At 45.7% G+C, this 22,286-nt stretch overlaps 3 protein-coding genes across 3 annotated transcripts; 2 read left to right on the plus strand and 1 right to left on the minus strand.

The window, feature by feature from the left end:
* Positions 1-613: 613 nt before the first annotated feature.
* On the minus strand, positions 614-2,960 carry LOC117147505 (cleft lip and palate transmembrane protein 1). Its single transcript, XM_033314413.1, has 2 exons — positions 2,818-2,960; positions 614-2,738 (listed from the first exon to the last, which is right to left on the minus strand). The coding sequence occupies exons 1-2, from the start codon at positions 2,857-2,859 to the stop codon at positions 849-851; spliced, it is 1,932 nt and encodes a 643-aa protein (XP_033170304.1). The 5' UTR covers positions 2,860-2,960; the 3' UTR covers positions 614-848.
* A 652-nt stretch (positions 2,961-3,612) lies between these two features.
* LOC117150316 (ubiquitin-60S ribosomal protein L40) lies at positions 3,613-4,487 on the plus strand. Its single transcript, XM_033317148.1, has 2 exons — positions 3,613-3,688; positions 3,950-4,487. Exon 2 carries the CDS (start codon positions 3,963-3,965, stop codon positions 4,347-4,349), a length of 387 nt encoding a protein of 128 aa, XP_033173039.1. The 5' UTR covers positions 3,613-3,688; positions 3,950-3,962; the 3' UTR covers positions 4,350-4,487.
* Positions 4,488-4,558: 71 nt separating this feature from the next.
* Positions 4,559-8,468, plus strand: LOC117136808. Its single transcript, XM_033297877.1, has 2 exons — positions 4,559-5,238; positions 8,168-8,468. Exons 1-2 carry the CDS (start codon positions 5,135-5,137, stop codon positions 8,466-8,468), a joined length of 405 nt encoding a protein of 134 aa, XP_033153768.1. The 5' UTR covers positions 4,559-5,134.
* Positions 8,469-22,286: the final 13,818 nt, after the last annotated feature.

Consider the following 22,286-nt stretch of genomic DNA (forward strand, 5'->3'; position numbering starts at 1 on the left):
GTAGGTGTGATTCTATTCAGTGCTCACTTTCAAAAATGTAAACCTTCCGAACCAGTCTCAAACACTTTATCTTAATAAATGCGTTAGTTCTTACATCTTAATAATCTTAATTTCCAGTACTGTTCAAAAATTCCTTATGTAAAAAGTTTTATCTTGGATTTATTGCTTTTTGAATATCAGTTTTGTAACGAATTATTTTTGAGTTCAGTTCAAATGTGGCGCGCTGCGTTGCAGTGTTGTAAATGGCTCAGGTCTAGTGCTGCATAATGTGAAAACTTATGTGTACCGCTTTGCGTACCTGTACCTAAATTCAATTGTATTTAATTAATTTAGAAAATTATGAGTGAAGTTTATTTGCTAGGAAAAGACAATGAATGGGACTCAAAATAATTTAGAACATATGAATTAAAAAATCGATTGACAAACCGACATTCCATTTAATACAGTTTCATATATGTAGAAACCTTGTATTTTTCCGAAATGAGGTGATAATTATGTGGGCCATCTGGCCAGTTTGTATATATAGGCGCCCCGATAAGCAAGCTTATCTCCCCACTTGTCTAGCCCACTGATCAGCCCACTCAGCGGGCTGCAGATTAGATAATAGTAGGCATATGGATCATCTCACGCTTAATTTATTAGATCTGCCAACGCAGCGAGAAGCGCGGAGGGCAGGAGAAAACAAAAACACAAACATACGTACATACAATTAGCCCTATGAATGATGCTATCGGGATTACTTGACTATGTATACTGCAGAGTGATTACATACATATTGGGGGAGTGGAGTATATGGTATTGCGTCTTCTAATGCTAATGCATACTGTGGCCACAGCTCTGCACTCCATCTAGTCCTGCTTCTTTTGTGCAGCTGTCTTTTTGGTCGCTGGCGCAGCGTCGGGACCTTCGATGGCGCCATTGGCTGTCTTGCCCTCCAGCTTCTGGGCAGCATGCTGCTGCTCCATCTCCCCGGAGAAGCCGAACTCGTTCACGCGCTTCAGATCGACGCGGTACTGCCAGCGCTGGTAGAGGAACACAAAGAAGATGATGTCGTCGCGGAAGCAACCCAGCCGGTACATTGTGGGCATTTTGATCACAAACGCAAAGATATCATCGATGAAGGTGTTGAGGAACTTGTAGGTCATCATGCGCCACGGCATGTGGGCCACCGACTTCAGCTTGTAGTTGATGAATAGCTGCGGCGTCATCAGGATGAAGCCGAAGGTCAGCAGGTAGCCGTACAGCATGTTGAGCACAAATGAGTACCAGCCCTTGTGCTCGTTGTAGATCAGCGAGTAGACAAAGTAGGCCACCAGGAGCGGGAAGCATGCCCAGCCCAGGTACTTGAAGGCCAGTTTGTCGTAGTCCTTGGTCGAGCTCTCCGAATAGGAGCCCTTGTCCTGGAAACTGATCCTCGGCAGCACTCCCAGAATCTTCTGATCGTGGTCGTAGTTGATATCCACGACCTTGTGGATCTTCCACACCTCGATTCCGAGTCCCACGAAACAGGAGATGCGGATCATGAAGTTGGTCTCGTTGTCCAGCACGTACAGCAGAATGATTAGTGACTGGAAGACACCGAAGAACACAGATCGCACAGACAGTCCTTCGAGCGACTTGCGATTGTTCCAGAACTGAATGTCGTTCTTGAAGGCCAGCAGCTCGAACACGGAATGCAGTATGGAAACGGCCACTGTGATGCCCAGCAGGTAGATATTGGTGTCCAGCAGAGTCTCCTTCAACGAGTCCTGATCCTCGTCACTCTCCTCCGGCTGGCTGGCGGCCATCAGCTCACCGAGCATATTGCCGGCCCACTTGTTCTTCATCTGCTTGGCGGCATACAGCTGCCACTTGAACATGCCCAGCGGTTGGAAAGTGAGGTGAAGCTCCAGTTCGGGAGTGGTCTCATTAATGGGTTGGTACTCCCGCTGAAGATTCCAGTAGTCGTTGACGAACAGGATGGGCAAATAGGTCTTACCGCCGTCTACGAACTTTACGTAGTCATCCAGTGGCGGCGGCACAGATCCCTCGGCCCAGTTGGTTTGGTCCACCACGAGATTGACCGTGAGATTAGGATGCCAGTGAGACACGATGGTATCCTTGAGATTCGCATGCTTGAGCTCGTGCTCCAGCTTCTCCTTCTCGCTGGCCAGCAAGTTGTAGTTGCGGTTCACGCGCAACTTCTTGAACTTGTTCAGCTGATGTTGCTGGTGGCCCATGTGTCCATTGGTGGCGTAATTAGGGGCTTTGGGATCGGGACTCATGCCGGAACGCGTGACAAAGGCGTGGAGGTACACACTGCCATTGTTCATCAAATGCTGGCTGGTCTTAAGCTTCAAACTGTGCGTGTAAATGCCATCTCTGTTGACGCCCGACGTCCAATCGCCATAGGTGAGGTCCTCCTGCAGCCAGAGGAGATTCGACTTCTGCTGGAAGTTAACCTCATCGGGGTTCTCCGACAACCACACGTGCAGGTCAAAGTCCGTGCCGTTCTCGAAGTAATTCCAGGCCGTGATCTTGGGACCCGCATTAGCGACACTTTTGCCTTGACTGGCGGCATCGGGCGCGGGTCGTCGGAAGAAGGAGCTCACAAAGTAGATGATCAGGGCACGCAGGATGAGGGACTTGGTCATCGCAAAGAAGGACTCCTTGCGGGTGGGCTGATTCGGCGGGGGTTGTTGTTGCTCATTCTGGCCTTCATTTTGGGCCAGCTCAGCGTTCCCATTGCCCGCAATCACCTAGAAAAAACGATGAGAACCAGGTCGCGATTGTCAGCGGATCGGGGCTGAGAGTAGCTGAAGATTCTCAGATACTTACCGCACCCTCCGCTGCGGGCTGATCTTCGCCTGATTTCGACATGCTCTGTTCTCAAAGGTTTTCCACGCTTTTCCCTTAGTTTCCCGTTTTCCGCACAACTTGTGCTACTGTCATCGATAGGTGAGTGTTGCGAACTTATCGAGCCATTAGAACATCGATATCGAAAGGGGTATTTTTCAGAATATATCGATTTGACGCCGAATGGAAAAGCAAGGTGTTCGCACTAAGCCATATTACATTTATTTATTCATAATATTTTACATATTTAGCAATATACGTTTTTTGATTATCGGTGGCTGAAATCTGAATCCGTAACAAAATATTAACTACAAATACTTATCAAATATAGTATTCAATCATTGTTCTTAAGAAGATGGACAGCAACTGGAACCTTTTTGTATAAATACAATAGGTATGATATCTGAAAAAATATTTCAAATAATTCAATAAAAAGATAATTTTAATCGTTTAGGCGGCTTTACAATTACACAAATTAAATATTTGAACCTAATCTAAAATATAATTATATATACAAAATTTTATTTCAATTTTTTTGTATACAATACAGATAGTTTCTTCATGCCATAATAATATAATTTGAATTAGCTTAGCTATCAGTGAGGTAACGGTAACGGAACAAATACGAGAAACTATATGTATAATTTGTAAAGTTGGTTTCTTCGTTAAAATGGTTAAGATATTTTTCATTAATTAATTTGTTTGTCTGAATATTTATTAAATATGTACAATACTGCTTAAGATGTTTTGGTATTTTGAAAATACTAGTTTGGTATATTTGCTGTGCTCCGCGGCGGCCACACTCTCTTTTCCCTTTTTCTTTTGAATAGCATTTGGTTGCACGTTTCCTCTGGTGAGTTTCCATTAAATATATCAAAAATAAACGAAAAATCGCAATAACGTGGCAGAATGTAAACATATTGCTGTTCAGTGACGTATTTGTGATATGAAAAAGATGGACACTGGTGTTTGCCGACCGGTGGAGCTGTTTCTATCGAACGAAACATGCCAGCAGGTCGGACCTAACCTCCAATCTTTGCCCGCTCTTTGGGACGCACAAGTTCGCTAAGAAATCGTCCGATTTGGTTTTGATTTATGTTTTATCTGCTTTCAGTGACGCCGCCATTATGCAGATCTTCGTGAAAACCCTCACCGGCAAGACCATCACCTTGGAGGTGGAGCCTTCTGACACCATCGAGAATGTCAAGGCTAAGATCCAGGATAAGGAGGGCATTCCCCCAGATCAGCAGCGTCTGATCTTCGCCGGCAAGCAGCTGGAGGATGGCCGCACTCTGTCCGACTACAACATCCAGAAGGAGTCGACTCTGCACTTGGTGCTCCGCCTGCGTGGTGGTATCATTGAGCCCTCCCTCAGGATTCTGGCCCAGAAGTACAACTGCGACAAGATGATCTGCCGCAAGTGCTACGCCCGTCTGCATCCTCGTGCCACCAACTGCCGCAAGAAGAAGTGCGGACACACCAACAACCTGCGCCCCAAGAAGAAGTTGAAGTAGACTATGATCATCCGTCGACGGTCCAGGCTGGTCTTTCTACCGACAAAACCATGGTTAACCATCTAAGTAAATATATGTACATTTTGTGAAACCACATCTCCTCGAAATGTATTGCATTTGCTGCCAAGGCACAGCCTATTTACACCGTGTATGTTTCTGTTTTCCTGCCATATGTTTTCGTTTGTGGTCTCCGAAGAACGAGTTTCTGCGGTTTCAGGAAGCTCTTATACTGCAATTAGTTGGCCTCTCCGAGATCCCAGTTAGTTTTTCGCTCTGTTTCTGGTTCTGTTTCGCCACCAGGAAGCGGGCGACAGCAGCAGGTAATTGATATTCCATCTGCCAGCGATACCAGACCCTTGCGGTCTGCTCTTCTGCCCAAGGGAAACAAGGGAGGGGACTGACGACTGGCTGGCGTACTCCGCGGATGGCCGAGCAGACCTACTTGGCCATGCCAAGCCAAGTCCACTTCGAGTACAGTTAATTGGTTTCATTGACCGCCGACTAAGGCGCGCAACGGCTTCCGTGGCCAACTGGTAAACCTGTTGTTGGCGCTCTAATCCATGCTAGCACTTGGTCGTTGGCCCCTTGGAGGCTCTTATTATGAATATCTTAATAACCCAAGGACTGGCTGGTGACGACCCAAAGGGCCTGCCTGATAGGCAGGACACGATAACAAGCGGGAAACCGAGAAGAGCAGCTGCTGCCGGAGGACCAGGCACAAATTGCGGTCAACATTAATTAAAAATACGGTTTGGGGTGACCCGCGCAGATTTCCCAGGCGCAGAATGGGCGGCTGGAATGGAGCAGGGGACGCGACTGACGAAACTGCGGATCAAGCACAATGCAAAAAAGTTAAGGGCCGTCGCCCGCAGGAAAGTCCCAGCAAAAGGTGAGTGGAAAAGCAACCTGAGCTGCCCAGAGGTGAGGATTGCACTGGCTCAAAAACATCCTATGATAGTTGATAGTACAGTGGTACCTAGAAATACTTAACAAGTACAGTTTTATTCCACATAATATAAAAAAGATCTAACAAAATGCTTAACTATGTTGTCAGAATTTAAACATTTTTTAAAGATATAATAAGATAACTATATTCATTCAGTTTTGAATTATCAATAGACCACTGTGGCCACGTTCTCGTCCAATATACAAAGGTGTTATATGGGCCAGCCGAGGGTCGGGTATTTTAAAAATTAAGGCTCTGCCTTTCGGAGCTGCAGGAAAAGCGGCTGCTTATTTATGGGTCCCGGGTCCTCAGCCTTGAGGCCACGGGCTTGAAAATGCCCAAACAGGTTCCAGCCTCCTCCTCCGGCCCGTTTCAGCAGGCAAGTGCGTGGCTTTCGTTTTTAATTTTTTGCAGCGCACGGTGGGCAGGAGCTCATGCCCGTCCAAGTTTGGGTCTCTGTCTTTTGGGCGCCGCCTTTGCCATTCTTGGGAGCAGGACTTTTATGGCCGGATGGGTCGCAGTTTACATAACAGATGTGACCAGAATAATTAAGAGTGCGATTCGAGTGGTGGCCCAAGTGTCCTCATCTGGGACATCTCCGCTGGTCAGTCTTTTGGCTTGACACTCTTAACGCTCTGGGCGTTGCTCCTGGCCAGCATTAATATTGCAGGGCAGGCACTTCTCCTCCAACGATGAGCAGATTGGCGCCGCCCATGCCCATACCAACCCACCACCCACCCATCTACTTTGCAGCGAAAAGTGCTCATTGAAAATTGAACGTTTTCCCGGGTCTCCCTTTGCGAACTGCTCGTTTCCATATGCCGGGCGGGGATTGGGTGAGTTATGAGCACCGCTTATGCCACAAAGTCAACTTCTGATTGCCTGGATAGTTTTCCGATTCCCGCCCTGCGCGAACGAAAGTAATTCCGTCCGTAAGTTCCTCTAAAATATGCACTCCGCGGGTTGGAATTCGGATTCGGAACGGATGAGACGAGACGGGATGAGGTGGGCGATGCTGGCTCACTACTGAGAGCGCATAAATGGATTTTTCCGTCTGCGGAGGAAGAATTTTCAATTTGATATAAATTTCTGCCTCGGCCGGGGCATTCCTTGTCCTTCTTGCCGCCTTTTTCTCCAAGTGTCCTGCCGGCGGAGAGGCAAAAGGATCCTGGGAGCAGCTCGAGATAAGGCAAACAGCCAAACGTTTATAAATTGGGCGCTAGTGTGGAATCCCAATGGTAATGATGGCGGAAAAAAAACGAAATAGGGGGCGAGGCAAGGGCGATTCAACTGAGACGTCAGAAATACACACGCACAGGCCAATAAGGAAATATAAATTGCTCCGCCGGAGCACCGGGCGTCTCTGGAGTACACCGAAAAGTCCAATATTAGGTCGTAGTATATAATGCAGCGCAACACTGCGTATGAGTAATATACTTGTAATATATGAATGTAAATTACATCTAGTTCCTCAAGAGCAATATTATATATAGTACATCTCATTAATTTATTGTTGGTCGCTTTTCTTAAAGATAGACTAGTAAATATATTTAGGTTATCCCCGATTTGTTTCAGTGCACGCATACGAACTCAAGCAAGAATTGTAAAGGCAGTGCGTGTAATTTAATATGCATAAATCGATACTTGGCTGCTCCTTCCCCACTACCGCGCCCCTGAATCCTTCCCCAGGACATGTGAATGGGATTGGCTGTAGGCTCCATTCCGTTCGGAACTACCCACCTTCCCCGGCAAAGACGGAACCATCGCCATCCCTTGCGCCTTTTGTGTTGTTTGTGTTCTATTTTGAGCGCAAAATTGTTATTTGTTTTTACGTATTCTCAGCCTTCTTCCGCTGGAATGGCGGTAGCTTTGCATATCTACAGTTTATGGCTTTCATACAGTTAACATTTTCCAATAGATAAGCACTTCTGGCACCACCATGTGCCCGTACTCCGCCTGCCCTGTCTCTTGTTGTATCGCAAATAATTTGAAAAGTCATTTTATTCAATTTCAATTGTGTCCGTGGGGGGCAGAAGGGCAGAAAGAGGGGGGATGGTTCGGATAAATAGGCGGAAGTGAATGCTCTCGATTTCATATGCCCGATATGAGCGGAAGCCCCGAGAAGTAGGCAGATACAGATACACAGATATACGGCTACGGATGCGGATGGACGGAATGGGCAATCGGTGAGGCGACATATTGATTTCCTTGATAAATACTTAATAAAAATACACTCAAGTGCCGGCACTTGTCTCATTCCGACCGGAAACGATATCTTCAAGTGAATGGCATGAATCTAATCGCATGGCGGCCTGGAATCCCATAAAGATCTGACTTTTGCATAAAGTTATCCCAGCGCTTTAAGGCGACATCTTTGCCAGCCAAGTGGGCGGGGGAATGGTTGGTGGTGCCACCAACTCCCCCCGAACCCATGTCTATTTGCATTGCGCACAATAACATTTCTATAACTATTCGAGAGTAAACAGTGCCAGTGCCCAACTACACAGAATCCAGCACCATGCGCCAGCCGCCACCCCCTCTGCCCGCATTATCGACAGCCACAACTATTTTTCTTGCAGCTGAACTTTTGCCTTCTTCTCGCCATTTCCCAGTTGCATCCTGCATCCTGGATCCAGCCACCACGCCACCCTGCTCCTCGCTGCTCCTGCTCCGTGAAACGCAGTGTGCTGTGCGATTAACCAGACATCAATGCCCAGGCCAAAACCGTAGTTACACTGAAAGATACTACTATTAAGTATCTTATAGATACAGCATCGGTTTAAAACAAAACTAATGCTTAAGAACAAACTAAACTGACTATATACTTGTAAAAATGACATAAAGTCGTTCAATTTAGTTTAGTTTCTCCCAGTGCAGCTCAACTGGTAGCTGTGGCCGCCCGTCCCATTCTCCTTCGATGCCCTCCATTCCCCGATTCCCTGGAGCAGCTCGGTGCACCACAAAGTTGGAAATTAGTTTGTTTTTCTGTCAAGGTGCTGGTGGAGCTACTTGGATTTTTGGCTTTGTTGGCTTACATTCCCAGTGCCTACATCGTCCGTTGCCTGTTGGACAAGGACAGGGACACAAGGACACAGGGCAGGAGGAGGCAGGATCAGGATGGCAAGCCACAGCGTGCATCGCGCCAGGACAGCAGGAAAAGATTTCACATCTAATTAATTTGTACGCTTGCTGTTTATTTTAATTCGAAATTTAATTATAGAACGCACTTTGTGCTTAGAACTGATTGTTCGCACTTTGTAGGGCATCTTAAATCTGGAAAAGCTAATCGGTTGGTCAGTCATGGAATTTAATATTAAGCCAAGTTCTTGTATTTCTGCATTAATTAGACATAAATGAACTCAAATTTAGATTACGTTCGTACTTGAGTGTTCTCTTGGGTAGTCTTTAATTAAAGAATAACTATCCATCAAGTTGTTGCTTCTGTGGCATATTGGAAATCTAGATATATGTATGTACAAATGCCAGCCTGTCATGAATTAAACTTCGCTCTGGAGCAAAAGGTGCTGAATCCATTCGCCTGGGAAATGTTCCTCCAGTCTGGTTGCATGCAAATGAAGTTTTCCAATCCTCAATTGGACGCGTTTAAGTTGTCAGAGCTTCACTCAAATTGCCAGGATGTGGATGTACGACGGGGTCAAGGGTGAGGGAGCGATAAAAGCATAACACAAATCAAATATTCTCAATTGTCTCCCTGTCTTGCTGTTGTGTATCCTGCGAAAGGAAGCAGTCCTTTTCGAACCGAGTTCGGGCACTTTGCACAATTTCGAGTCATTAAAAATGCAAACGGCTTATTGGCCAGACAGACTCGACTTTGACCAGTCCATCTCTGCTTCCCTCCCCACAAGTAGGCGTGTCCTTGTCCACTCCCACAGGACGACCGATGGTCGGAGGACCCAGCTGTTTGTGTGTGTGTGTGCGCAAAGTTTGGGCAACTTTGCTGTTTTTCAAAAATATTGACACGCAAAGTTTGTGCAATCACCAAACAAATTACTTCATCAATTTTACAAAACAACAGAAATTTAAGATCTTTTAAAAGTTTTCTGCCAAGCCAGCATCGCAAACGTTCCCAAAAACACGGAAGTGAATTTTCGCCCTCCAAGTAGCCATCACTTTCAGAAAATTAGCAAGCTAAGTGGGATATGATGCCAAAAATTACACCAATTGAATGTTATAAGGAAATCATAATTTATACTTTAAGACACCATTCTAAGTAGTAAATATAAAATAGGATTCGTATTACCTATTTGAAGTTAGAAAAACGATTTTTTAAAGTAGTCTTCGTCTTCGTGGGCGATTTTTGCTTTAGTGTAGCTCCGCTGGCAAACGCACCAGAGTTCTGGGCAAGCTCTAGGCCCACTTTTGGAGCAGGGAACGGACATGGAGAGGCACAACAAAAGCGAGCAACAGAAAAGTTTGCAACAAATTGCTTATGCTCCCAAACCAACACAAATACGGGGGGCCGAGAAAGTGGGACATGCGCTGGAACTTGTTAATTTTGACCAGCTGTCCAGGCAGTAAACTGCCTCTGCCGCCGCCTCCTTTGGAGCTATTCCTTCACAGACTTCGAAAGGGTGGCTTAGGGGGTAAAAAATGCTTCTTTTGCATAAATGAAAATGAAATCAGAGGGATGGATGGGGCTTAAATAGATATGGATGTATGGGGGGATGCGTGCGCCCATGTGGTACGTTGCACAATGGAACTTCGTTGTGGCAACTCCACCATTAAAAGCGCATTCCTAATTTACGTTCCGCTTGGTCTGCGCTCGAAGTTGAAATAAAATAACGGCCAGGCGGAAGAACTGGAAGGCGTATCCCCTTTCACTCCCCAAAAGTTCCACTTCCGAAGCATTGTTTCGGGTTAGCCAGGAGCTTGTTCAGTTGGAGACAATTTTGACAGTACATTTCGCAACTCACAACATGCTCTGCATATTGAATGGAGCTTTTTGGGGGGAAAGCGGGGCACAAACAAGTCAACGATACAGCCAGCCCTTCTGCTCTGTTTGTGTTTGTGTTGGTGTTGGGGATTTGGGGGAGCAGGACATTTTGCGGAATTCGATTTTGACAAGTTGACTTCACTTATTTGCAAATTACTTGTGTACAGCCCTCGCACACCTACATACAAACCGCACTGAGGTCTTGTAGGTTTATGGGTATATGTCTCGTCATTAATTGCATGATACTTCGGAGGAGCCTCTTCCTATTCCCTAGGTAATTTGGAAAACACATAACAAAAATGTTCATAAGGTTCTTTCTTAAAGAAAGATACCTAAATAAACTACCATATGATATAATCTCTCAAGAGATAGATGAATACTTAAGTATGGTGAAGCCTATAAGGAAAGTATAAACATTCCTATTTTTTCGCAGCCTAAATCTGGCTTAAGAAGTTATAAAGCTACAGCACACGTTTTTCTTTCAGTGCACCCCAATCGATGTCGCGCACGTGCTCATTGGCCTGTCCCAGAACGTTGTCAACTGGCTCGCCGATGTCCGTGACAAGTGGCTCATTGATTTTTAGCACTTTGGGCCCATCTCCGCCGGCACTTACAGGGTGCGGGATCCGGAAGTGGATAGCGGGTAGCGGGAGGTGGGCCATCTGATGGGCAATTGACGGTCAAGCGAACGGGTAATACGTGTCGACCGTGTCGCTGTTTACGGCCATGCACTCTGAATTATTCATGCAATTATGCGCGCTGTCCGCAGTCCATCGATTTCCATATGGGAGACGGAGGATGGATCCTGCTCCGATGGCCAGTGCCAACCGAAGGAGTGTAGGTGCCGTTGCAAGTTTAGCAATTTCATGCATTTCTGAATAATGTCCACAGTTGGCTGGCAAACATTTGGCCAAAGTTTCGCCCAGCTCCTTGGCTCGCTGCATTGTTTTAGTTTTGTGCAAACGCCGGAGGCTTAAACATCGAGCAGCTGCGTCCCCGTGTGGGGAGCCAACTTTGTATGGCTCTAATTAGTTGGGACTCTTGTGGGCAGCCCTTGATCCAGGTTGATGGCATATGTGCCACCCACATCCCCACCAGTCGATCCCACATGCAAACAACTGGGCTTTTTATCGAAGCGAACAGATGGACCCATAAAGTTTCATCCGGATTTCTTTTTAATAACTTGGAAAGCTTACGGCGTGCAATTTCTTACCATAATTTATTTCTTTAAGAGCGATAAAAATTGATAAAATCCCCCAGAGATAAGGTGCTTTAAAGTAAAAGTAAGGTATCTGACTAAAGATTTGTGGCATAACTTAAACCTAAAAGAGATTTCTTGGGCATTTGCGCATAAAATGGATTTGTTTGTGGTACTTTTGGCATTTGGTAACTTAAGCTTTTTATTGGACAAAGTAACTCTTGGCTCTTGGCAAATTGCACAATGGCGCAAGTTGAGTTATCATTGGCAGTGCACATGACCCGTCAACCACGAACTACGAACCTTCGACCTCTGACCCGATAGTCATGTACTTAGCAAGCATGTCAGGGAGCACATAATTCCATTGCACACATTTGAGCGATAAACTAATCCTTGACTTGCAACTTGCGCTTAATCGCATTTGGCTTTAAAGTTATGCAAAATTACAATGAAAATGGGGCGAACGTGGGTGCGAGTGCGAGGTACTAACCAGCTGGCTGTCTCACTCCCGCAACTCGCTAATAGTTTCAATTAGGAAAGTTAATGAGTGCGGCTATGTGGAGCGTAAAGGACAAAGTTTCCGACATCGCAACTCCAGGGCGAAATGGGGTGGGGACTCCGCCGGGGGACAGGAGACAGGTTCGATCTAACTAGGCGTGAATTTTTACACAATAACTATTGGCTGATGGAGGGGCCAAGTTGCATAGTAGTTTTTTTCTTTCTTTTTGGACATTCCGAGCACTGCTTCCTGTTCCCTGTTCCTGCCACTTTTAATGACTGAAGTGTCAACGAGGCGTCCTGGCACATCCTGGCATACCCACACACGCAGGCGACTCCACACATGGCGGACAAGTTTATTTAAATCTGAGACGTTAATTGCTGCTGAACATTTATCTTAATTAAGTCGGCTCAGACTGCGACACGACTCCGGTTTAAGCAGTAGTTTGTGGCAGGCAACTGGGGCGAGTTGGCCGCAAGGAAACAGGATGGCAGCGGCCAGGATTTGTCTACCTCTGAAGCAGCCAAGTTGAAAGGGCAAACTAATGGGCAGACTTCTGGCCCCCGAGGACAGCTCCTTTTACCAAAGTTCCCAACTATTCCCATAGAATTAACTCTAAATGTGATTTGCAAGATGATACAGTGCCTACAACTACATTTTAAATAGATTTATTCAAAGAAGATGGTTAGGGTTTAAATAACATTAAAGACACAAGAGTGTTTAAGCTGGAGCTAATCCACCGGATGGCAATGCATCTGGGAATGCCAAGCTGCAACAATTATAAATCATAGTTATGCTGCAGAAACGCCGATTCGTTATCGCTGGCGGAACAGTAAAAACTTGTCAAAATTTACTGCAACTTTTTGTGCCGATGCTGCTGTTTGTGGCGAGCACAAAAATTATACAACTAAATTACAGAAATGCCACTTTGTTGCCAACAGCAGTACAAGCTCACGGAGCTGAAAAAAAAACTTTTCAATTACCACGCAACGGCAATTTCCGGTCGTAGTCCTGACGGCGGTTTCCTCCGCCTCCGCCTTTGCCTGTGCCTCATTTTGCCAACGGCCTTTCCCCCTCTACCCCCCCGCGATGAACTTAACAGGTGGACGACAGTTTGGATAAACGAGCTCGTAAAAAACGCATTTAATGTGTTTTTGATGACATGTCAAGTTGGAACCCACCCACCAACTAAGAGCGGCACCTGCGGCAGCGAACGCAGCAGCCAAAATCAAGGGACATCCATTTTTTTACAGTTCAAATTTGTTTTGTTTCGTCCTTGTGCCCCGTACACTCAAACCAATTCCAGGACAATTGGTTGCCCAAGAAAGAAGAGTGAAATCTTCTTGATTTTTATCTACTTGCGTAAAGAGCATGTTTTTTTCTGAGTGTATTTCACATATAAGAGAGCCAGCATATTTGCAGCCGTATTGTGTCGGGGACACTGCAAATAACTTCCTTACCGTTAACAATGCTTGTTTGTTTGAGCCTGTACACACTCACTAACGCACACGAACACACACACGCACATGCGTGCATAACATGGCATAGCACTTAGGTGGAGGAAAACACGTATACGTATTACGTATACGACTAGTTTTCCATTCTCAAGCGTAGACAGCGGCCAGCAGGTCGAAAGCGAAACAGAAGGAGAAACACTGGCGACGGAGAAGAAATCATCTCGAGAGTTTGGCGAAAATGTGAAAAATTCAAACCTCGAAAGGTCCTCTAAGTGCAGATTGTGCACGTGAGCTGAAATTTTAATGAGCAGCCTACGTAGTCCTGATAGAGGCATATCCTCGGACACGGACACTGGCACTTGGGGTCGGGTTCGAGTCCTTCCCCCAGGATCGACAGCCAGCCAGCAGCTGCCTTTGTATGGTAAATAGTGGGGCTGTGTGCCTGTGTTGGTGAATGCGTTCGTTAGACGGCTAAATACGTGGAAGGGTGACTTTTTTTACACTCTAGATGCACACTGCAAGAAATAATATGTAATTCGTTACTGTCACTTGTACTTGCTGCTACAAGTAGTAGTAGTTTGTAGTTTTCAGTGCATGGACACTAACCGTGGTGTGTATAAAAGCCTGATGGCACTTTGTTAAGCATACGCAACGTGGGCCGCAACGAAGGTAAGTGATTTTTAACTTATGCCAGTCGGTGTGGAAAGCATAAGTGCTGTTTGCGGTCTCCAGAAGGAGCATGATTTCCACCCACTCCCCATTTCGACTTTAACTGAGCTTTATCCACACCTCTGCGCGAAAGTTTCATGGTCCCCATGATAGGATAAATTTATTTTGCAAATAAGAAAAGGAATTCAGGAGCCGGGGGACTAGAGCAAGGTCGATTAGAGTCGGGAAGGAGGAAACTTTTGCCTGGCCTTTACGCTCAATAATAATGCCCACCTAATGCTAAGGGGGTTGGGTTCGCATCGCATCGCATCGAGTGGCTGCCAAAAAACTGACGCAAAGTTTCTTCAACCGGAAATTAATTGTCCTGACCGCAATTTCCAATGTCCTTAAAGACCAGTCAGCAAACTTCAAAGCAGAACAAAGCGGCCAACTAAAACAAAAGGCGGCCAAGAAAAATGGCCCAAAGAACAAGCAAGAGTACAAGGGTAATATGTTTGAGTTCTTAAAGCGAAAGTCGGTCTGGGGCTAGTCCCCAAAAAATTTCGACAAGCACGAGCAGATAAGCTGCCCGAGAAATGTCCCTATCTGCTCTCTGCTCTTCCTTTCGTCCTTTCTCGGGCCAGCAGACGATGTCGTCGGGGACAACAACAAAATGTGCTGCTAAGCATATTAACTCAAAAATGCACAAAAGCAAAACATAAAGTGGCCAAGACGTCCAGAACTCGTCCAGACAGCCAACGAGCGCCCAGATAAGATCCTAGCCCGGACTGGAACATGTAAATGACTTCAGAGGGCGGAAGAGGAATAGCTTGTCGCTGTCACGCGGCCAGAAGACGAGGAGAAAGAATGAGAAAGCGCCGAGGAAAGGTAGCGCTGCACAGAGAAAAAAGGATACTGTCCATGGGAAACGTTAATTGGACCAACTATCTTTTCAAGCTTTTCTAATTACCTACAAGGCAGCTTAAAATTGTGCAGTGAAAAATGCATCGTCCTTCGAACAGGAATTGCCTGGTTGCACATTTTCGGACACCTTTCCCAGATACTCTTACATGCATTTCAACAAAAGCTTTTCATTCCATCTCTCAGTATATATTTTCCAAGTATATTAGTGGCACTACGATTATCTGACACCCAGTTGTTCCAAGCTGGGCTTCTAAAGGATTTTATCTGCGGTGTAGGAAGAAGTGCGCTGCAAAAGTGTAACGACCAGGACGATGGTGCTGTGCTGGCATTTACACAGTCGAGTAATAAAACCCAAAAGCTATGCAAACATTATTATGCGCCGCCCCTTCCACTCCGCAAAATGTTCATGAAGAGTTTATGAGATGGCAGCACCGTCGAGTTGACCAGGTCCGTGAAATGACGTCGGACCAGCATCTTGGGTCAGGGACACTCGATGGACGCAGCAGACGTAGCTGGACTACTCGCTGTCCAGGAATCCGTACTCCAGACTCTGGAGACAGCCCGCAGGCCTAAGCAGCTTAAAAAGATACGGGGCTTCCTAAGTGGCAGATTACTTGGGAGTGCGGCTCTGCACTAAATACCACTACACAGATGCAAAAAAAACAGCCCATGTCAATTGGAATATTAAATTATTGATAATTATCTAACTAAGTAAGTATTCCAATCGCCTGGTTAATATTCAAGCAAGCACAGCTATTCGCCTTTCGAAGTTATAGAAACTCAAAATCATTGAATTACTCATCATGGCAAATCAATTTTGCCTTCTCTGTTTGAGCAAGTTGAGCTGGAGAAGTCTAAGCCTTTATTGATGAGCTTTTGTCAACTTAAATTTACTTAAGTCCCCCTTTCAGGCTATGAATACTTAATGGAAATCAATTGCATTAATTACTGCGAAATGTTGAACTTACCCGGCTATGAGTGCACAATCATTAATAGAAGACTTAATGTCAGTAGTCCTTATCCGCTTCAATCGATTTCGGACGAGGATGCGAATCCTATTAACCCTTGAACCGGGATTGCCCAGTGTCCCTCGTTTGTATTTTCTGCTGTTTATTGTTTAAACTCGAGAGTGGCTCATGTGAGCGAAAAGTGGGGGGAAGAATGGTATCCGAACTGGAAACTGGCACATTGCGCCATCTCCTTGGCATCCGTTTCGGTTCCTCCTTCGTCTGGTTTGGTTGCAATCATGCAATTTTAGCTTCAATTGAATTGAAACAATATTTTTCTTTTCCGTTTCCGCTCTGCCGCTTGTGCTATTTTCCCCGAGATGCCCCAAAAAAAAAAAAAATATATATATATATATATCTATTTTTGTTACTTGTCGCTGCTGGCTGAGTTTACTATACATCGCGTGTCTTTCGCTTCAGTCGGTGGAAGACCCCTCCACCTGTCGGTGCTTTTACCTTTCAACGACGGAATGCACCAGAGGATCCCTCTGCAGAGAGCTGGGCACACCGCAAACAAGGCAAGGATGCGGAGCAGCGAAAGGGAAAAATTTATAAAATGTGAAAATAAAGCGGGTTTACTGTATTTTTCATGGCTTTCGCTGGCCCTCTGTCTTCCGTTCGTTTGCTCCTTTCTCCCTTTTGCCAGGGCAAGAACACCAGACGAAAGCGGATGAATCCAGGCCAGAGAAGATGTGCACATTGAGGAGTCCAATTGCAGCAATTCAATAAGGACAGCCCGGCCCAGAAACCAGCATGAGTGGCTCCTTCGGTTGGGCTCCTTGGAAGGGTCCTGCCCCCTGAAATAGCAGTGCCGGAGCAGAAAGGCTGGTCGTGGAAACAAATAAAGAATTTGTGATTTGGAAAATTAAATTTTTCGCTCAAAGCACACTGATGCCCCGTAATAAAATTAGGTATTTTGAATTCGTTCGCGATTTCGGCAAGTACTTTTGCGTGCCTTTTAGTTGGTCCTTTTGTTAAAAGAGTTTTCCACGGATTCTTTCGTCTGATGCCACAAATAATTGGATCTTTACTTTTTGGCTTTGTAATCGGAGTTACGAATAAAAGTCAATTCAAACTGTATAATTCGAATTTGTGTTAGAATTTGGATTTCATTCAGTAGCTTGGTTATTATTCGAGATGATTCGACTGATAATGGAACAGAAGGGGCGTAATCAATCGACTAATAACGCCCCTGGCTACCATTTGCTATCCATTCGAAAATCATCCCACCTGACGGACTGGCCAAGTTGCACAGCGTGTCCTTTTGCAATATCAACGTTCGTGGCAAACAACAAAATTAGTCAGCAAAACAGGGCCGCCCTGCAATTAGCATCATGAGCACCATGCAATTTTGATGACCAAATTGCCATAAACCGGTCACTGACACATACTCCGCAGTCTGGTCTCCGAAAGTCCGGAGGACACTGTACTCAACGGGGCGATAATCACGGAACAGTGCACCGCACGCTGATGCCAATCAACATTCAAAATTTCGACAGTCCGTATACGGCCGTATGCGCCGACCACGCCCCCCCTGTCCACCCAAACAAAGGGGGCGGGCGCAGCGGAGCGTGGCTACGTCGATAAGTCACGGACAAAATGGTCAAATGTCAGAGGAGCAACGCGGCTGAGATCATCGGACCGACCACTGGGGCGGTCTCTACACTGGTAAAACAATATGTCAGTAAGTCAGTAAGTATCTCCAAAACAATCTTAAATATCTGGAGATATTTTGGAAACGTATTGTATAAGGCATGCTCTATAAGACATTCAGGTATTTGTTGTTTTGGGTCCAGTATCTCACCACTTTTTTTCAGTGCATCGTTGAATTTCGGGTCACTCGTAGTATTAAGCAGATAACACATGCAAATAGGCGTCCGGGAATATTCAGAAGTCTGTGCCGTGGTTAAAGTGCAGTTTCGGTGACTTGAAAGCGCGTAAGAGTCCGCACACATCCGCCGGTGGTGGGTGTTTTGGGGGTGGAAGGTGGAGGTGGAGGTGGAGATGGTGCATAAAACTCCATTAGAGCCATAAAAGTTAAAAGCATTTCGCCTGGCAACTGGCAACTGCCAACTGCAGATTCCCGACTCGACGCTTCGGGCCCCAGACTCCAGGATTCAGACTCCAGCATCCAGAATCCAGACTGTCGACTGCCAAGAGCCGGGAGCGTTCGTTCGATTGTTGCTGCTCAGTGATTGGAAATGGAGGAGGACTGGGGACTGGCAACTGGGGGACAGGGGCTGCTCGGATGGCATTCGACGGGTAATGGCAAACGCAAACGAAATACAATAAAAATAAAACGAGTAAGCGAAAAGAAAACGTTTGCCGGCGGAGTGGGTTCTATGAGTAGGAAGACGGCGCATTAACCAAACACCGTGAGTGCCAGAGGCAACAATAACCGTGCTCCTTGGCTCCTACCCAAAGTTTTCAGACCTCCACCCCACCCGCCGGTGACATGTGCATGCGAGCGAGAAGGATCCTTGGTCCTGCACAAGTGTTGCCATCTGCCGATTTCAGAAGTCAACAGAAACAAACTACTCCGATATATTGAAATAGTTTTATGGGTATTATATTAAAATTGGTAAATTTCTGTATTGCTTAATTATTTCTATGGTTTTAAAATCACCTTTGTGGTGTTTAAAACCATGTGGTTTTTAGCTCTTTAAATACCTTGCAGAATCATTGCAGATGCAGGATGAAATGAAACTGGCAGCACTGCGCTCGACTTTCACTTTGACTGGCTAGGCACTTGACACCGGCGGCAGCTGCATCTCCGGCATATCCGGATTCTGAGCACCGTATGGCCGATGACAACGGAACTGGACACTTATGCGGTCTCGCTCCGTAATTAGCAAAGCAGGCCAGGCCGGCCAAACAAATGTGAACTTTTAATGAAACGCAACGGCCCCAGAAAGGAGCTGCGTGACCCGGGTCGCCTCGCATTGCTTATGTATCGATCTGGCCCGGATGGCGATGACGGTGGCCATGGCCAAGCAGAGGGGGCACCAACGCACGTGATGCCGTCCACCTAGTCGGGTCCAGGGCGATGGAGCTGCGGCTGGCGCTGGAGCTGCCTGGAGCTTTTAATCCAACCCACATAATAAACGAATCCGACACGTCCATGCAGTTGCTGGTTTCTGGTCGGTGGCATCGGGTTGTCAAAATAATTAAAGACGACAGCCGAAGGAGAATGATTATTTTTTCGATACAAGCCCGCATCCACATAGAATACTGGTCAGTTATAGGGTGTAGGTACACCCAGAAAAAATAGGACTCACTTGCTCAACTAAAAAATGTGCATCCATTCATCGTTTCAAATCAAATGTATGAATTGGATATTATAACGATTCAATCATGAATTTGAAGCGATTATATATTTTTTCGAGTGCTTGGGCTTTATTTTCTGCAGGTGTGCGATGCCTCGTAGGTGTTCACCTCGCTCGATGCGCTACCTTTGACCCGACCCGGCCAAAACAATTCCCGGCAGCGAGGCCATCCATCAATAACCACATCACGTTTTTGTTATAAATTTGTTTTATATATTTTTCCATGGCAGAGGAGCTCTCTCCGCCGCCCACGAATGCCTGCCGTTGAACACTTTATGTGCAAATTTATATGGCAATTCGGGCGAGCATTCACACACGCACACATGGAGGTGAGGTGTAAATCCTATTGCCGAGTGTGTGCATGGTGTATGTGTGTGTGTGCCTTTAATCAAAGTTCTTGATGCGTCAAATCCTTGTCGCGATGCCTACAAATTAACTTTTCTGCCAGCGAGTCGCGAAGTCAAGTCGAAAGTTTGAAAAAAGAAATTAGCCCGATTGCGCGCCTGTTCATTGTGCGAATGTTTTTTCACGAAATGGGGCTCCTCAATGAGCTCTTCTCGGTAAATTAGGGGAGGGATCTCCGAGCAGCACTCAAACTGCAATTATGGAACTTGAAGTAAACTTGCTGGGAAACTCAAGCTGCAGTCACAAAAGCAGCAAGATGGGGCGATGTGGCACTGCACGTTGCATACATGGTAGTAACCATTAATGCAACATCACGGGGGGAAATACATTTGCAAGGAAACTTCTTCTTCGATGCATAAAAATGTACACAGAAAGAAATAGTATTCACTTGGTACGCTTAGTAAATGTATATTGGAAGGCCCCAAAGAGTGATGTTCCTCTTCTAACTGCATACTTTTAGGCGCTTTTAAAGGCTATAGCAATGCTCAAATGATTTCTTCTCAATCTGCGAATATACCTCGAGCTGTTTTTCCATCCGTGTAGCCCACTTTAAGGTGCCTTGCTCCATCGAGGACCCTCTTTAAGCTCACGTTCATTTGGGTAATGACATTTTATTCACATCGCAGGCATAATGAAAAATCTAGCGCGAAGAAAGAAAACATTTCCTGTTTACATTCTCAAAATTGCCAAGTTGCAATTTATGGCGCGATTTGTTTATTTTCATTTTTTGCTTTGTTTCTTTTATCAAATGTGTGTACACACGCTGTGCCAAATGCATCTGTGTCTGCGTCTATGCCGCCATGCATGTGTTTGTGAGGGGGTGTCCTGCTTTTGTTGCTGTGTGAGTGTCCGTGTGTATGTGTGTGTGCCAGTCTGCTACATATTTTACAGCTTTGTGCGCTTAAAACGTGCCTGCTGGACATTAGTCGCCATTCGCATTGAGCCCGGTCCACTTGTCGAACGACGCAGGACGCTGAGTCGGAGGATGGGCAGGGGAATGGGGAGGGGGGAGGGAGTTCAGGGGTTCAGGAGGTCACACACATTGAGCAGAAGAATGCAATAATACATGGAACGCAGCAGGGAAAACAGAGCGGTCAGACAGGCATTTCTTCTCAAGAGGAGAGCGCACAATAACCAGCTTGGAATAACATTGAAATGATGTTTTGACGACTAAGGGATACTTATTACTGATTACTAGATATATTAATATTATATAGATAAGCCTAAGAAGTATATTCTATATGACATTATTTATAGCAAACTTGAAGACAGATTTCCTAACATTATATGACTTCGAAACGAATTAACTTATTAGTATCAACTTAATCCTTCAAACATCTTGAATGACCCGTAGCTTAGCCAGGTTTATTGACAGCTTTTTACCGATTGCTTGCACAGGAGGTGTGTTTGATTGGCACCCGCTTGCCGCATTGCGTATACGCCCCGTGGAGCTTCTGGTACAAACATCACTCATTATCTCACGGTCCATGGGGCTGGCATATGCACCACCCACAAAACACATCGCACCACTTAGGTATAACAACATCCATGGCACCACCCACTGGCCATTTTCTACACTCTTAGATAACTTTCACGCTGCGCTCTGTGGGCACGTCTTTTTGTTCTGAATACAAAAACGCGCACAATGTGCAAAAGTGTAATGAATTTTTCCGCTGTTGGTGCACATAAAAGAAATGGACAACAAGAGGAGCCGGGAGCCAGGAGCGCCAGCCAGGACAAGAGCAAGAAAATGAGGGAGAAGGACCAAGGACCCAGAGCAGCTGCATAGAAATTTACTTTTTGTTTCAGCACTCACAAAGAGCGGCTAATTAATGTCATTGTTTTTTGACGGCGCAGCGTCCGTTGCATTATTAAAAATGCATTTGCCAGCGGACGAGGAGCAGAGGAGGCGCGGGGGCGAAAGGGTGGGGGGATGGTTCACTTGTGAGGCTCCTTGGAAACCCTTTTGAGATCGCCTGTAACCATGCGTGTCCTTTGCCTTCGGTTTCCTTTCCTTTCGGCTGCTTTGTCTGGCCAAACATCACATCCCATCACTTTCCTGGGCAAATAAGCGGAGACTCGCATACAAAGGACTAAAAGGCTGTTTGCATAACAATTTCTATTGATTATTTTTGTTTGTATTGAACCGCCCTTCGTGGCAAACAATGCAGCAAAGTATGCAGGGAATTTCTATTATAGCCGCAAAACAAAGGACACACAACACAGTTTCAATGGAAGCCCCATACTCAATTGCGTGAAAAGTTCGCAAATATTATCGCTCCGAATAATTCGTGCCGCCAGCGAATTTTCAGTGCCCAGGACATTGGCTAATTGAATTAGTTCACTTGACAACCCCATCCGCCTCACCACCACCACCACCCAGCGGAATTCCTTAGAACGGACGTGCAACAAATTCATTTTGCAACTTTAGTCCTGACTGTTGTGTCTGCTGACTCGACTGCTGGTAATTATAATAAACAACAACTGTGTCCTGTTTACTTCATCATAATTAACATAATGGGACTTCAAGTACAAAGATGTTGACAGTAAACAAGAAAAATATGACAAGATTT

Source organism: Drosophila mauritiana, chromosome 2L (assembly GCF_004382145.1).
Source record: "Drosophila mauritiana strain mau12 chromosome 2L, ASM438214v1, whole genome shotgun sequence".
Lineage (NCBI taxonomy): Eukaryota > Metazoa > Arthropoda > Insecta > Diptera > Drosophilidae > Drosophila > Drosophila mauritiana.

What these genes read in the sequence shown, in the direction of transcription:
- LOC117147505 (XM_033314413.1), bottom strand. Translation starts at nt 2,859, where the DNA reads ATGTCGAAATCAGGCGAAGATCAGCCCGCAGCGGAGGGTGCG. An exon ending in AGCCCGCAGCGGAGGGTGCG is followed by an intron (nt 2,739 to 2,817) that starts GTAAGTATCTGA and finishes CGTTTTTTCTAG; the next exon opens with GTGATTGCGGGCAATGGGAA.
- LOC117150316 (XM_033317148.1), top strand. Translation starts at nt 3,963, where the DNA reads ATGCAGATCTTCGTGAAAACCCTCACCGGCAAGACCATCACCTTGGAG.
- LOC117136808 (XM_033297877.1), top strand. Translation starts at nt 5,135, where the DNA reads ATGGGCGGCTGGAATGGAGCAGGGGACGCGACTGACGAAACTGCGGAT. An exon ending in CAGGAAAGTCCCAGCAAAAG is followed by an intron (nt 5,239 to 8,167) that starts GTGAGTGGAAAA and finishes AGTTTCTCCCAG; the next exon opens with TGCAGCTCAACTGGTAGCTG.